This window comes from Patella vulgata, chromosome 4 (genome assembly GCF_932274485.2).
Source record: "Patella vulgata chromosome 4, xgPatVulg1.2, whole genome shotgun sequence".
Classification (NCBI taxonomy): Eukaryota; Metazoa; Mollusca; class Gastropoda; family Patellidae; genus Patella; species Patella vulgata.
Genome location: NC_065882.2, coordinates 65,612,853 through 65,628,765, shown reverse-complemented (window position 1 = coordinate 65,628,765; position 15,913 = coordinate 65,612,853). Strand labels below are relative to the sequence as shown.

The following is a 15,913-nucleotide window of genomic DNA, read 5'->3' as shown; positions in this document are numbered from 1 at the left end:
TACACGTTCTTAAGTCTTTTCCCGATATCAATATTTGGCAAAGATGATTTTAATTAATTCGTGGAAGTTGAAAACTCCAAATCAATTTAAGAAGCTTTTGATATATTTACCGTGGAATTGATTTATCTATAATATAAAAGTCAAATATCATAGTTAAAGCCCTTTAGATGAAATTGTACTTCAGTGGACGTGGTCATTTATATTTTTTTTTTACATCTGCACTATGAGGTGTTCTGTGATTCTGTTGACATTAACCTGTGTCTGCGTTCAAGGTAAATAGTCTATTTATTTTAAGAAATTAACAAACTAACAAATTTGAGAAACATATATTTAGATTCCAGATAAATAAACTTTACTCCCCGCCCCACCCTTTCCAAAACTGTTGTGACAAATCGATGCAATATTTACATTACCAGAGTCCATCCAAACATAGAAAAATACAGAGAAATAAGAGAAAATCAGCAAATTCCCTTTACATTATATAGTTTTTAACTATTATAGTGAAAACTTCCAGCTCTTTATCTAATCTCCCATAATGTATCTTTAATTGCCTCTTTATAAATTAGAAAAACTAGTATGCATTTTTTGATTCTAAGAAGAAGAAAACCATACTTTTTAAAATGCTAGGTTTAGAAAAAATCACTTTTTTCATATTTGAAACAGTTATAATATGTGATGATATTTTTTTACCACAAAATATATATATTGCATTTCAGCTTGGTTGTTCCAAAAACCGGAAAAAATCTGTTATGGCAATGATTATGGTTGCTTTAAATCAGACTATGAAAATACCAAAAAGCTGCCGCAGTCTCCAGAGAAAATTGGCCTTCGTCTTGTGCTGAACAACAGACAGAAACCAGATATAAATAATCCAGATTATCTGGATCCTAATGATATAAATATTATTAGCAACAGCGCTTATAACAGTGCCCAAAAACTAGTTCTAATTATTCATGGTTTCCAAGGAGGTGCTGCTGATGAATGGGTTGGGGATATGGTGAATGAACTACTGTTAGCTGTAAGTCTATCTCTTTTGTGTTTAATCTTTTCCTCCCGAACTCGCTAATAACTGTTATCTCATTCCAGAATGACGTCGGTATTATTTGTGTAGATTGTTTAAATGGAGCCAAAGGCATCAATCATCATCTAGAAATAGCGAATATAACATCGGTTGTAAAATGGGAACAAATTCTGGATTTATTCTTCAGGTGAAGAGGTCTCCCTGTTCAAGATGACGTCATTATTATCTGTGTAGATTAGGCAAAAATGCGATCAGTTATCTTCAAGACTGGTTGTCAGATTTTCAAACAATTCTTTTCGAATTGAAAACGAGTTATTACTTTTCAGGATAACATTAATATTATCTGTGTATATTGGGTAAATGACATCCGTTGCGAACACAGCGAATACCAGATTCGTTGGTAAAATGGGAACAAATTTTCAAACAATTCTTCTCTCTCTCTTTTCAGGATGACATCAATATTATCTGTGTAGATTGGGAACATGGAGCCAAAGGCATCAATTACCATCAAGCCGTGGCGAACACAAGACTGGTTGGTAAAATGGTTTCAAACTTTCTGAAAATCGCTCACACTGCCATGGGAACCTCCTACGGTAATATGCATATTGTTGGTCACAGTTTAGGTGCTCATATTGCTGGTTATGTTGGAAGAGATACGCCTGGATTGGGTCGAATAACTGGTATGTCAACAATCATATTAACAGAGAGAGAGAGAGAGAGAGAGAGGGGGAGAGAGTGAGTGAGAGAGGGTGAGTGAGAGAGAGAGAGAGAGAGAGAGAGGGGGGTAACGGCCACTTAACACAAACTAGGTAATTTCGGACTAACATATGGTTCAGTTTTATTTCATAAATTCTCTTGCACGTAGAGGTCTTTAACAGTGGGAGCAAACGGCGGCCCCGGAGAAACCCACGAGGTTGGACAGGCGACCCTACTCCTTGCCAGGTATAAGTGGGAAATCGAAACCCCGCCACTTGACTCAGTGGCAGACATTATGATGCAACACGCACACGCGTTAACCATTCGCCCCCCTCCCCCCCGCCATATTAACAGACAAGAAACAGGTTTATACGGAATAAGTGTTTCCGTACCCAATTTCAAGCATTGGCTAATTGCAGTACAGATTTGAACAATTTCCTTATGTTTTGTTCGATTATGTCCGTTGGCATTTATGATCAATATAATATATTTACTTGTCCGTGTGTAATGTAAACATGTTTTGAGAAAGGCTCTATTAAGTGAAACATGTGTGCCCAAATCCCATTGATTAATTCGATCAATACAACATATTAAATTAAAAATTTGTGTAGATTAATTTTTAAAAGATTTTGCTCTGACATTTATGGTATGTCGTTTCCGTGTCCTCGGTCCGTCTGTCAACAATTGGCGATACCACATTCCGTTTCAGATTATGCCCTCTTTTCTGAAAACCTTGTGAACAAGGCTAAAGTCTTTATTATGTCCGTATGTCCGTTCGTTGACAATTGGCTTGTGAACGCGATGCAATGTTTAACACATTATTTTCAAATTTGGTATGAAGCATTGTGGTCATGAGATCAAGTAGTATATCGATATTCAGCTTTCTGCGACCTTCTGTTCCCGAGTTACCTCTCCCCAACTTGTTTAACTTTTTTAACATGACATAGACTAGATTTTTTTAAAACAGATTTGTTTTTCTAATTTGGTGAGATTATATATATATACATTAGGACTGTGAGATGATCAATACTTTTGATTTCAAATTTGATGGGAGGCATTAGGGTCAGAGAGGACGAACCCTGCTGGTCAATAATACCCAAGTGTGTGTGCATTTCCACGTTTTGCGTGGCTATCTTTTGCGAATTTAAATGATCCTATATATTTTCTTTAGTAATATATTTTAACATGACTTTTGTGTTTCTTAAACAATTTTTTAATGAGTTGTCTTCTATAGGTTTAGACCCTGCTGGTCCGAGCTTTGAGAACTACGGTGTCCTAATTCGTCTAGATCCAACCGATGCTCTGTTTGTTGATGTTATACATACTAATGATGAAGAACTTATTAGTCTAGGTTAGTCAATTTCTGATCACCGTCAATATTCTGTTAGTGTTGTGGAACACAAAGAGTGTCTACAATCAGAACCTAATTTTATAAAAGAATTCACTAAACAGAACAAAAGGTCATTGTAAATAGTCAAATTACAAAGAATATAGGAATGCTATGAGATATTGAAAGCTGAATACATTATCTAGCCTGGATTATCCCTTGGCATGTTAAAGATACCTGAAAGTCATAGCACAATGAATGATGTATCGATGTATGCCCGCCATCATTTGTATGAAATGAAATGAAATGAAATGGGGTTTAACGTCCTACTGATCTACTCCTAAACTGGGCTAATGAAGACGGGCATGCGCCATACAGTGTGCTATAAGGGAAATTTTGCCCGGGCAGCGGCACTACGGGCTACCCTTATATCGAATTCCAACTGCCAAGGGATCTTTTACGTGCACGCCAATGTGTACACGGGACCTCGGTTTTTCGTCCCATCCGAACGACTAGACAGCTGTCCTTGTCAGGCCCTCCGTCCTGCATCACTGACAAGGGGAAACCACGCTGGAAAATCTGGATGAACTTTCTCGGCCAATGCAGGGATCGAACACCCGACCTCCAGGCTAGCGAGCCAGCGTCTTACCCACTTAGCCACGTGATCCCCAACCATCATTTGCCGGACTAGTGCAGAAATATAACATACGAATCAAACCAATACGAAAATAGTTACTGTAAATAAGAGCATGCCATTTAGAACAACTATTATATACTGTAAACATAACAAACAAAATATGGCACTAACAATACACTGTAAAACCAAAATATTTATAACAATAACAATATACATGTATTGTAAAATATACCAAATACTAAATAATAAATGTATCTTGAAACATTCTTTAGGTTTTGGGATTGGTATACCTGTTGGTCATGTTGACTTCTATCCTAATGGTGGAGCAAGTCAACCTGGATGTAGTAATAAGGAGTCATCTTGGTTAAAACAGATACTGACGGATGGTGTTGGAGGTACAGTATAATTAGAATACTAATACATTTACCAGATTTCTTCCCGGGCGGCTCTTTAACCAGGATGTCCTGGGTTCGATTCCGGGCTTGGTCAACACAGTTCCTCGGAATTTTCCAATCTGTTTCCCCGCGTCAGTAATGCAGGATGGAGGGTCTGGCAAGGAAAGGCGTCTGGTCGTTCGGATGGTACACACAACGAGGTCCCGTGTACGTAGACTAACCCTTGGCAGTTGTAATTCTAAAAATAGAAGGCGGTAATGTGTCCAGACATGACGAATGCTCGTCTACAATGTCCTGATTTCTACTTCGAAAATTGTCGATGTTTCTTTTTATATTTTAGAAATGGCTGAACTGGTAGCCTGTAACCATATGAGAGCGTTGTCCCTTTATACTGCTTCGGTGAGCAAATGCTCGTTTGATAGCTCACTGTGTTCCAATTACTCTGCATATACAAATGGCGAATGCAATACTGCTAGTGCTACCATGGGCTATTGGCTAAATACCATAAACCACGAAGGAAAATATTATCTTACTACAGGTTCTATTGAACCCTATTGTTAATATCTCATGGATTTTAATAAAATATATACCCTATCTCATGGACGTAAATAAAATATATACCTATTGTTAATATCTCATACCCTATTGTTAATATCACATGGAAGTTAATATAATATATATCCTTTTATTAATAAATAAAAATGATAAAAATAGAATCTGATTATTTTTGAAAATAGTGAACTGAAGATTGTCATTTCTGACTGGACTATCGTGACATGTGTTGTGCTATTTCAATAACGCCATGACATCCAGGTTTATTTTAAATCAACAGTATAGATTTTCCTTTGTATTCCTCTGATTGAAATTGTCATTGTGTACGTGTCATTGTAACATCAGTTGGCCTTGTTATTCATACACGTATATATGCCAATCAATAGGGAAGACGTCAGTTAAAAAAAAAAAACAAACAAAAAAAAAAAACGTTACAATTATTTTCATAATTTTTAAAACTTTCCAACAACACAGTAAACAGTATAACAGCACTAAACCCGTCAAATAAATAAATGCAGAGACCAAGAAACGCTCGTATACGTTGACAATTTCTTGGATTATTGCCAACATTACAACGTTTGCCACATTCTCCATTATCATTAATGGAGTTGGGACTTCCGTTTTTTTTTCTCTCACAAGAAAGGATTTTATATGGAAGCATATACGGGTAAAAAGGGCGAAAGATATTAATATATCAACATATACTTTCCATAAGTATAACACGATCCCGAATGTCAAACTTATCCGCCACAGGTAAATTTGGTGTGTTCCCACTTACCCGGCAGGCTGTTAATCCTTTGATTGATCTTAAAACTATAGTATGTTTAAAAGTAGTCACTCAAGAACTGTTCACTAGTGTTCAGCGTTAATGAGCTCTTAATCCCTCTTAATAAAATTTATTAACCAACTATTTAATGACATTTTGAACACAGTTCATGCCGGTGTTATGATTTCAAACATGAATTCAATTCACTATATTAATATAAATAGATGGTCGATCTGTGTCGAAATTATATTTATTTTAAAATGGCAAACGTTCAGGTTAATATTCGCTTTATCTCCAATAATCGAGGTGGCCGATATTTAATACACAATGGTTACAAGTTCAGTATAAAGTCAAGCAGACCAAATGCCGTCCATTGGAAATGTTCAACAAAAACTTGTCCAGCTACTGTAAACACCAAGAATGATGTTCTTACCATGGTTGGATCGGAACACAATCATCAACCAGATAATGTAAAGATTAAAGTTGATACGTTTTTGTCATCCATGATGGATTTGGTAAAAACTGACCACAGACCAATGACAAGTATTTATCAAGAACAAATAACTAGTAAGTAAATTGTGCCATTTAATCTTGATGAACCTTATTTCCAAACTGAAAATAAAATGTTTTGATATTATTTCTATTGAGTAAGTTCTATATGTCTATTTATTTATATTGTTTCAGGTCTACGAACTGAGGAGGTTACTGAAGTTATACAGTCTGTGCCAACTTTTTATTCCATCCATTCCGCCTTATACCGCTCACGATCAAAAATTTTACCAACATTACCTCAAGAACGCCAGGACATAGAACTTACAGAATCATACCAAACTACAGCTAATGGTGACCGGTTCCTGCTTTTTTCAGACATAAATATGTGCATATTTGCAACAGATGAAAATCTACGATTTCTCGCCGGCAGTGATTCGTATTTTTGTGACGGAACATTTAGTATGTGCCCAAACCTTTTTTACCAGATATATACAATTCATTCAATGATAGATGGAAAAATGTATCCACTCGTGTATGCTTTGCTAGCAAATAAGCGACAGGATACCTACGAACAAATGTTTCAGATAATATTAGATAGAACCCGTAACATTGGTTTAAATTTGAACCCATCAACAATATTTACCGATTTTGAGACCGCAGCACAAAATGCCCCAAGGATTGTTTTTAATTCTGATGTTAAAGGGTGCATGTTTCATTTTCGCCAGGCCATTTGGAAAGCTGTTCAACGTTGTGGACTCCAGACATTATTCCGGGACAACCCTCTTATAAGACAATTTGTACGCCACGCATCAGCTTTGCCACTGATAAGACTGTGTGATATCGAGGATTTTTGGTTCTTTGCTTTGGAAGCTGTAGATTTAAACATTCCACAAGTAGGGCGGTTCGCTGATTATATGACGGAGCAGTGGGTTGATAACAATGGCCGTAATGTGTGGAACCATTTTGATACAGCAGGGCCCCGTACTACCAACCACGTAGAAGGTTGGCATTCTAAGTTGAATAAAATGACAGCATACCATCCTAATATTTACAAGTTCATTAACTTAATAAAACAAGAACAATCCTATGTCGAAATCACCATTTCACAGATATTATTTGGTGGTAACAAAAGGCCTCGAGTTAAGAAATATCGACAACTTGATACAAGAATTGAACATTTGAAAACACAGTTATTAAGTGGCTCTTTAAGTGTAAATCGGTATGGAACAAATATTTCCTATTTAGTGGGGCTGTAAAATGATTGTTATGTTGTAAGGCATTTATTTATAAATTATATAATGCTATTTAATAAAAGTTAAATGTGTAAATTGTAATGCATTTTTATGTGTGTAAATCATTTAATGTTAAATAATTCTATTTACTAAAAGTTAAATGTGTAAATTGTAATCAATATATTTTTATATGTGTAAGCTATTTAATGTTATTTAATAAAAGTTAAATTTGTTAAAATCAATACAGTTTTAGTCTTAAAAAAGATATGGACTATAGTTTATAACACCATTGTTCTAGGATTAACTCTGGATTAGCGGCAAAATTTGACATCAAAGCCTGCCGAGTAAGTGGGAACACCCCGTAAATTTCAACGTTAGCGATTTCCGCCGTTCTCCGTGAGTAGTCGTAATTTTCCGCCAATAAACAAGCCGTGGCGTAATTGCTATTCTGAAGTTTTGTCAGCATATGCCATTTACCACCATGCGCTATATCGAACGGCGAAATGGAATGTGTTGACAATGCTCTGGAATAACAATATCTTAACACAAACGTGTGCTTTTAAAACAAAATGACGACACACAACATGGCGCAAAACTTGATTTTCAGTGTTAAAATCATTTTAACCATCACTATATCCTAACATATTACCTTATCAATATCGCGGTATCTTTCGTGTTATTGATCCCTATACACTTCCATAGCTTGATTACAGCTACTGGGATCAATTTTACAAAACTTCTAGGTATTCCATTAAATAAATATTCTTTAGGATGTCAACAATACAACAAAATCTCATGGCCTTCCATGACTTAAAAGTGTCAAAAGTGTTCGGCCACGAGCATAGTTGGGCGTTTTGGTAGAGGCGTCTAAATATTGATTCTATCATTGCTATCAATTAATATATTGCAAAGATACAGAAATGTGCATCGTCGACAAATATGTTCCATCATAGTAGTAAAGATAAACTGAATAAGAGGTATAGGCCATAGTAGCTGACATCGATCCACCAAAAAGCAAATTTAACATTTTAGTGAAAGAATGTGTTAATTATAGCATTCTCATTCCAAAAATCAAAGTTCTTAGAGAAATACCCCGCAGTTTTGATTACAGTTGGGAGACAAGAAGCGATTGGCCAAGGTAAGCAGTTAGTTGAAAAATAATTATTATTGTCTTTTGATAAATGAGTTCCTGTGTGCAAACTGACAGTGCACATTTGATATTTCAAGGGAGTTACATATCTATAAGAAGAAGTGGATTAACAGCTTGATAGGCAAAGCGCTTACATTGCACAGCTAACCATAGAATATAAATAGACTTGGGTTTGTCCTGATATAACCCACCTAGGCGTTGATTATGGACAATAAATTCCATTTCTTTATTCATTAATAAATCCGCCTTCATTTATTTCAGAACTGACAGTTACAGATCATCCAGTTATTTCATTCATTATTACATAACTTAAAAGTTAAAGGTTATATACATTTTACCAGCAGAAAATATGATGGATAAATTATCAACTTCATCTGCTGATACAAACAATACTGATACATCACCTTTTTTGAGGAACTGAATCCAAAAAGAACTTTGTATAATTAATACCAATTCGTAATGGATGGGGAATAATAGACTGTAATATTATAGTGACAATGATGGCATTCTGTTATAAAGATTCCTCATTTTTGCATTATATGGTTTTAATTTGTGTTTTTATGTTCACGTATTTGTGTACACTAAATGTATGTCTATATAAATACTGTCTATTTTTTAAAACTTTTATGTTGTTAATAACCGCCCTCTCTTTAGAAATGTTTAAAAAAATTAGATTAGACTATTGAAGAGAAATGAACTAAGCTTAACAATTTACTCCATAGATCTTTGTGGGTTAGTTCCCCAACTGCCAAATAAGCAGTCCCCCGACCTATGCACCTGGCCAGATCTAGAGTAGCCTACATTATCCGGCGAATGGTTTAACATGTACGCGTTTGGTAATAAGATCTGTCATTAAATCAAGTGGCGTGGTTTCGATTCCAAGCTCGTACGTGACAACAAGTAGGATCGTCCGTCCAACCTCTTTGTATTTTACTCCGGGTCCTAAGGTTTCCTCCCAGAGCTATATATTGTCTACTGCCAGACCCGCTGTCATACACCACTCACATGGGGGGGGGGGGGAACCATGTCGGAAAATACAGATGAACTTTCACAACCAACACCGGGATCGAACAAGGGACCTCCCATCTTCAATAGAAGGCTTGATCTCGCTTTAGCTACGTACATCTTATCAAAGCCTGCACGTAATACCATGCATATTGCGGCCCTAATTTCGAATGGGTACAAGCCCAGCTGGTGAGCCTTTCAGATTCCTCGATCGTCGCGAATACCAAGTCTCGAGCTTTCAAGCTAAAATGTCTACCTGTGATAATCGAGATGCAAAGTTCAAGGTTTATTCAATGTCAAGGTTTCCGTGGAGGTCGCGATGTCACAACCTCTGATTGGACGCTACTGCTCACGTGTATGTAGATAACATAGGGAATTGTGAAGTAAACAAGCAACGGCCAGATGTTGTAAAACTCGCAGTCGTTGCTTTAGGAACATGTGAACCTCCAGGTTTGTAAGCCATCGGGGCCCCCAGTTATGAAATGGGGTTTAACATCCCACTTTTCTGAATTTTATACTGCTATTGGTGAGTGGGTGGAGCTAGGGACCCCACATAGATCCGCCATTGATCACAAGTAGAAATAACATGTAGGCCTACGACGATCTCACGAGTTGACAAAATTGGGTCACAATCTTTATCAGCCAAACCACGAGCATACATATTTTATCATAGTGCTACATTGATAAGAGATAAATTGTAATGGTTTCGTTCATATTTTACTCTTCAGACTGATTGAACTCACGTTGCGTGGTTCTATTTATCTTAAAATGTTTCCGTATAGAAAAAGTGTCATTGCGTCTGCATGTGTTGTAAATAATAAACCACGTGTTATCATTTGTTTACATTCAACGATTGGCTAATTAAAGACATCTGATCAGATCTATGTCCAAATATGGTTTAAAGAGCAAGCTTCCGCAGTAAAATAATCCGCCAGCTGTGATCGCTAAATAAAAATACTTCGGGGTTAGAACCCAAGAACTATCGATATTTTTATTCAGAATACTTTCTATTGGTCAAAGTAAAGTTCTTTTAAAATTCCTGATGCTGGAGCAAAATGTTTTCTGATAACATTAGCTTGTGTCAGTTACTGGCCTAGTAGGAGTGAATTGTGGCATCATACAATGATGATGATGATCTGTTAGCGTTGTATGAACCGGTGGGGATATTATCGAACACTGAACACAATATTTTCACGTAATTAGCCAATAAAAGCTTATGGTAACTAAAACAAACCCCCACAAATTAAAACATAACATTGTAGAAATTAACATCATCAATAACTATCAAATGTAGAACGCCTTAGCCAGTTTAATATCAGGAAGGAAAATATGCACATCTGGCGTTAAATGAAAATAAAAAAATTCAAAAAAAAGGGTCGGTTTCATTAAAATCACAAGTACACAGAAGATTATTGTGACGTATGTGGCCTTCAACCGTTGAAATTCAAATTTTTCCCTAGTTTCACAAAATCTATTTATAAAAGTAAATTGACAGTTAGTCTCTACCGATTTGAAAAGAAATTTATTTCGGGATAAACAAATGTCGGTGAACATGACAGTTTTCAGACAACTGGTTTCATCATTGTTCACAGTATATAAATCCTGGACAGTGTCCTATCAAATTCATTCCTGAGATTGGTGAAGTTTCTGTTATCACCATGAACACTTTGTTTTGCCTGTTGGTGTTGTGTGTAGCGGGCTCAAGGGGTAAGTCGGGTTATTTCAAAGGTTACTTTTATTGGCTCGAGTAGGATCGGACATGGTCAGGTCAGAGCAGAAGGAGCGTGTTCCAGTCGGAATGGGCATACGATTTGTTGGGGGATATTCCCCTAGGTAAAAGGCGAAGGCGGAGCCCATTTCTACTTGCCGTCTTTGGTGGGCCTTTTGCACAACATGTTAACATGTACCCACTGAGCAGTCAGACTGACTGAATGTTCAGCGCTATAGAAAACGATTATTATTATTATTACCAATACATATACCATGTGCATTTAGCGTTGATCTTATGTAAATACCCAAACATAAACCATATGCATTTATAAAAAAAATACTTAATGAACAGTTTGAAACTGGTGTTTACATTTCCCATCTGGTCTGGTCCAATTTCCAGCTTTCCATGGAACTGGGTATTGCTATTAATTTCATATTAGTACTACCATATCTTGTTTGGTTTTTTAGTCTTCTTATTATGGGCCAATATGTCGATATTGAACAAATATATAATTGAAATGACTAGTGTCGATATAAATAAGTTTGATATTTTAATTTACTTAGAGAAGCGGGTATCAATTAGCTTTTAGGATGTAAGATCCACCAATAGATTCAATGTTTCAATATTGCTGATTTTGGGTAGTCTTACTCTTTAGCAACGAAAATAGGTACAGATAGATCACCAATCGCTCTAATCCATTAGTTCAGTACAAATTATGCACTTAATGTTGGCCCAAATCAAAGGAATTTGGTACTAAGCAGGCTTCCGTTTATCTATATCTCTGTCATGAAGTGATCGGATTCTTGACCAGATTTGACTTCGAAATGTTAGTACACACTAAACTGATCTAAACGCGAAGACTTACAACTGTAAGCGATAGAAATACCATTGATTGTACTATTTAACATCAATTACTTTTGACAGGATTACTCTGGGGTCCAAATGAGGTGTGCTATGACGATTATGGATGTTTTAACCGCGACAGCCCATATGACAACACTAACGATCTCCCAGTTACTCCTGATGATATCGCGCTACGTTTACAACTTAACAATAGAGCAAATCCAGATTTGACTAATTCAGATTATCTTACCCCAACCGATCTTAACAAAATCGGATCGAGTGGCTTCAACGATTCACTAAGGCTTGTATTAATTATTCATGGTTTTCATGGCTCTGCTACTAATGGTTGGGTTGGAGAAATGGCTAAGGAACTCATTGAAGCTGTAAGATATTATCTTATTTCTTCTTACCATTGCTTTAGATTATTAATATGGCAGATTAAGTTTGCAATGATCCTTTATTTGTCGTATGAAATGGCTGTCTCGTATATAATTTTGACATTTGAGACATATTTGATGGGGCATAAGGGGGTAGTGCGAACACTATTCAGATAGTTACACATTGAATTTAAAAGCGAAAACTTATTTTTTTTAAAAGTTTTATTACATTGCGCCAAGATGTTTCTGAACCATTCTTTATTATTTGTTAAAATAAACTCTATGAACTATCTTTCTTTGGACTAGGCTGATGTTAATGTTATTTGTGTAGATTGGCATGGTGGTGCCAAAACTAACAGTTACAAACAAGCTACTGCTAACACAAGATTAGTGGGTAAAATGATATCTGTTCTACTGAAAAATATAAACGCTAAAAGAGGGATCCCTTTCAGTAGGATGCATATTATTGGACACAGCTTGGGTGCTCATATAGCTGGTTATGCAGGACATGATACGCCTGTGTTGGGTCGAATTACTGGTACGTTTTACTCGTCTCTTTCTTTAGTTAATAATATATTAAGGATGTTTATGAGGGGTGGTCGGTGGTGGATAGAAAATGATAAAGCTGGATTCTGAAATTTGTGGACTATCGTCATATCTTTAGTTCTACAACATGTTTGGCACAATTACTCTTTTAGGGTCTGCGAAGTTATCAATCGCTGTGTATTCCTGCCTGTTGAATATGACATAATGTAGTTTATTAATTCTAATAAAAGTTGCTTTCCGTTTGTATATATATATATATATAGATATATATATATATATATATATACAGTAGTTGTTTGTGGTCGAGATACTATATTTTCATATAAATTATTCGCTTTCACTGAGAGGTCGTTAGAAATCGGCTTACCCGACGAACCCACTCCTTGTCACACACAAACGTGGGACTAAAACTTCTCATTTGGGGTATTCATATGGCTAAGATTGTTTCTATAATGCGATTCATGATGGTTAATTTTATGTTGGTATAAAGGTATGGATCCTGCTGGTCCCAGATTTGAGAAGTATGATGCGATGGTTCGCCTTGATCCAGAGGATGCCTATTTTGTGGACATAATTCATTCCGACGATGACAGGCTTCATGAACTCGGTAAGTTTTCTTATGAATGATTGTTTTAACTGGATCCACCTTCCTTCAAGTTGATTTATTAAAACGGACAACCTACTGGTAATTGTCCTTCGTAATACTCAGTAATTGTTTTGGATATAACTAGTGCAATTTCGTGTCTGTGCTCGCAGAATAAGGCCCCTAGTGGGGACGTAATACAAGATGTTGAGGTAGAAATAATTTAGGAATCTATCCACCTAATATGTCTTAAACTATACCTTTTCTGGGGTAAGCAATATCTTGACTGTATTTGCAGTGCAGTTGATCTGATTGCTGTACCGATTTTTTACTTGGTGTATTCGTCTTGGAATCATGGTCCTTGCCCGAGCACCCCATTGTCTACATGGATAGAACTCTGTGTTTTGCGATATCCCCTGGGTTCCCAACGTCTGGGTCGTGGCAGACCTACACTGAAACTTTTGAATAAAATGCTATGTTTTCATAAAAAGCATATAAATCTCTGATCCAGGGCCGTAACTAGCTCAGAGCAACGTGGGGGGGGGGGGGCGGGCGGGTTGTGTTCTCGGGGGTGCTGTAAAATTGACGGACATTGTGTTTCTATTGTTTTTATGATCGACAATTTTTTCACAAGGAGGCGAAACGTTTTGCTGCCCTCCCCCCTGTGGCCCCCTGCGCCCCCCGCCCCTTAGTTGCCAATTGTCAATCGTCTTTCCTCAATTTTTATAAAGGTGTAAAAATTTAAATACAGTAGGTCGCAAACAGATGCTGGTTTCTGTAATAGGGTCGGAACCAACAAAAGTGTGGGAATCACTGCCTTATCTGACAAAAACGCTACCCATGCTAATCAGGGTCCTGATTTGAAAATCTGAATGGTTCTTCGCTGACCATGCGTGATCAGTCTAATCGAGAGTCCAGTCTAATACTGCTCAGCATACCTGGGTTGTAGAATAAATGATCATTTTAAATTTACAGGCTTTGGTCTGGGGTTAGCTATTGGTAATATAGATTTCTACCCCAATGGTGGCGAGAACCAACCCGGGTGCAGCAAGAATTTGATGGACTATATCTCTAATCTGCTAGATTTTGAAGGTATTTAGATATATTATATTTTATATATATATATATACCAATAATATATAAAATCTATACCTTTCTAGTATATATTTAACTTGGAATAGTATGATATTTGTGTGTAAGGTAATATTGAACAGGGTTTTGAAAGAATTAGCTTCGGAGCCATTTGTGGCGAGTCTTTCTGTATTTTGACTAATTTATTAACGTAATATACGCGCGGAGAGAAAGTTTAGTGCATGCTCTATAATATAACAAGAAAAGATTGTGTGATTTCACTTCTTCGACAGTAATACATAGATAAGAGTAAAATGAGTACAATGATTCCCGAAAAGAGGGGCTCGAGTGTAAACCCTTTACTGTCAAAATTGTCCTTTGATTTTTAATGGTATGGTTTGAATTGTTGTTATAATTTATAAACCATTTAGTGACATACTGGTTTTTGATTTTGTTGTTGTTATGCATGGTTTCGGATGTGTTGTTATAGTGTGTATGCATATTTACCCTGCATTTATATTGCTGTATTAACTTGATAACGTCGCCTAAATATATTTAAAATACAGATGTGACGTCGTCATCCTTTGATGTTGGCGTACCATTATTTCCATTATTTCTAGTAATATATGGGCAACTTGCCAAATCTTTTGATGTTGGCGTACGATTATTTCCAGTAATATATGGGCAACTTGTCAACCGTACATTATCTATACTAGATGAAATATTGGACTCGTGTGACGTATTTTATTGAAAAGCACGTGCGGGATAGTGTCTGTATTTTAAGTTGTTTTATGGTCTCGAGCTAAAGACATTGCGTAATATATTGAAACAACACTCGGCTATCAGTATCAATATATCAATTTAATGTCCCGCTCTCGACGATTAAACAATACATAATTCCCAGTTTGCTATCAAAATATATTTTCCTTTACAGAACTGAGCGAACAGGTAGCGTGTAGTCATATGAGAGCCATTCACCTATTTATATCGTCAATAAGACGATGTACATACACCGGATATCGATGTGCTAGTTATTCAGATTATCTGGATGGTTTATGTGCAGATGGGAAAACTTTTCCAATGGGTTACTGGCTTGAACCATCATATTATAGCGGATCATACTACCTACAAACCAGTGGCAACGAACCGTTCTGCTAATCAATTCTAATAATTCCTTAATAAAAAAAGGTCTAAAACCTAGGGAAAAATTTATTACGTTTGTTTTTATACACTCACATTTAATGTGGAAGTATATTGTCGATTCCCTTTCACGTCCGTCTGTCGACCTGTCCAAAATTCTTCTATTTTTTCTCAGGGTTAACCTACTTCTATCACTGAAACGAAGGGAGTGTTTAAAAAAAACAATCATTGTGCCTTATGAAAACAACACCAAAATCAACGTTAGATAATCTCCCCGTTTGAATTCAGTCAGATTTAAAAGGGGCCATCAAAGATATTACCCGACGTTTATGTGAGCTGCTCGCTTGTCTATATTGTCTGCAAAACATG

General features: G+C 36.4%; 1 protein-coding gene across 1 annotated transcript; it reads left to right on the top strand.

The window, feature by feature from the left end:
* Positions 1-1,087: 1,087 nt before the first annotated feature.
* Positions 1,088-15,604, top strand: LOC126817499 (pancreatic triacylglycerol lipase). The gene is made up of 10 exons (XM_050544508.2): positions 1,088-1,096; positions 1,470-1,701; positions 2,952-3,068; positions 10,273-10,292; positions 10,866-10,980; positions 11,909-12,210; positions 12,511-12,742; positions 13,241-13,357; positions 14,309-14,425; positions 15,339-15,604. Exons 1-10 carry the CDS (start codon positions 1,088-1,090, stop codon positions 15,560-15,562), a joined length of 1,485 nt encoding a protein of 494 aa, XP_050400465.2. The 3' UTR covers positions 15,563-15,604.
* The last annotated feature ends 309 nt before the right edge of the window (positions 15,605-15,913 follow it).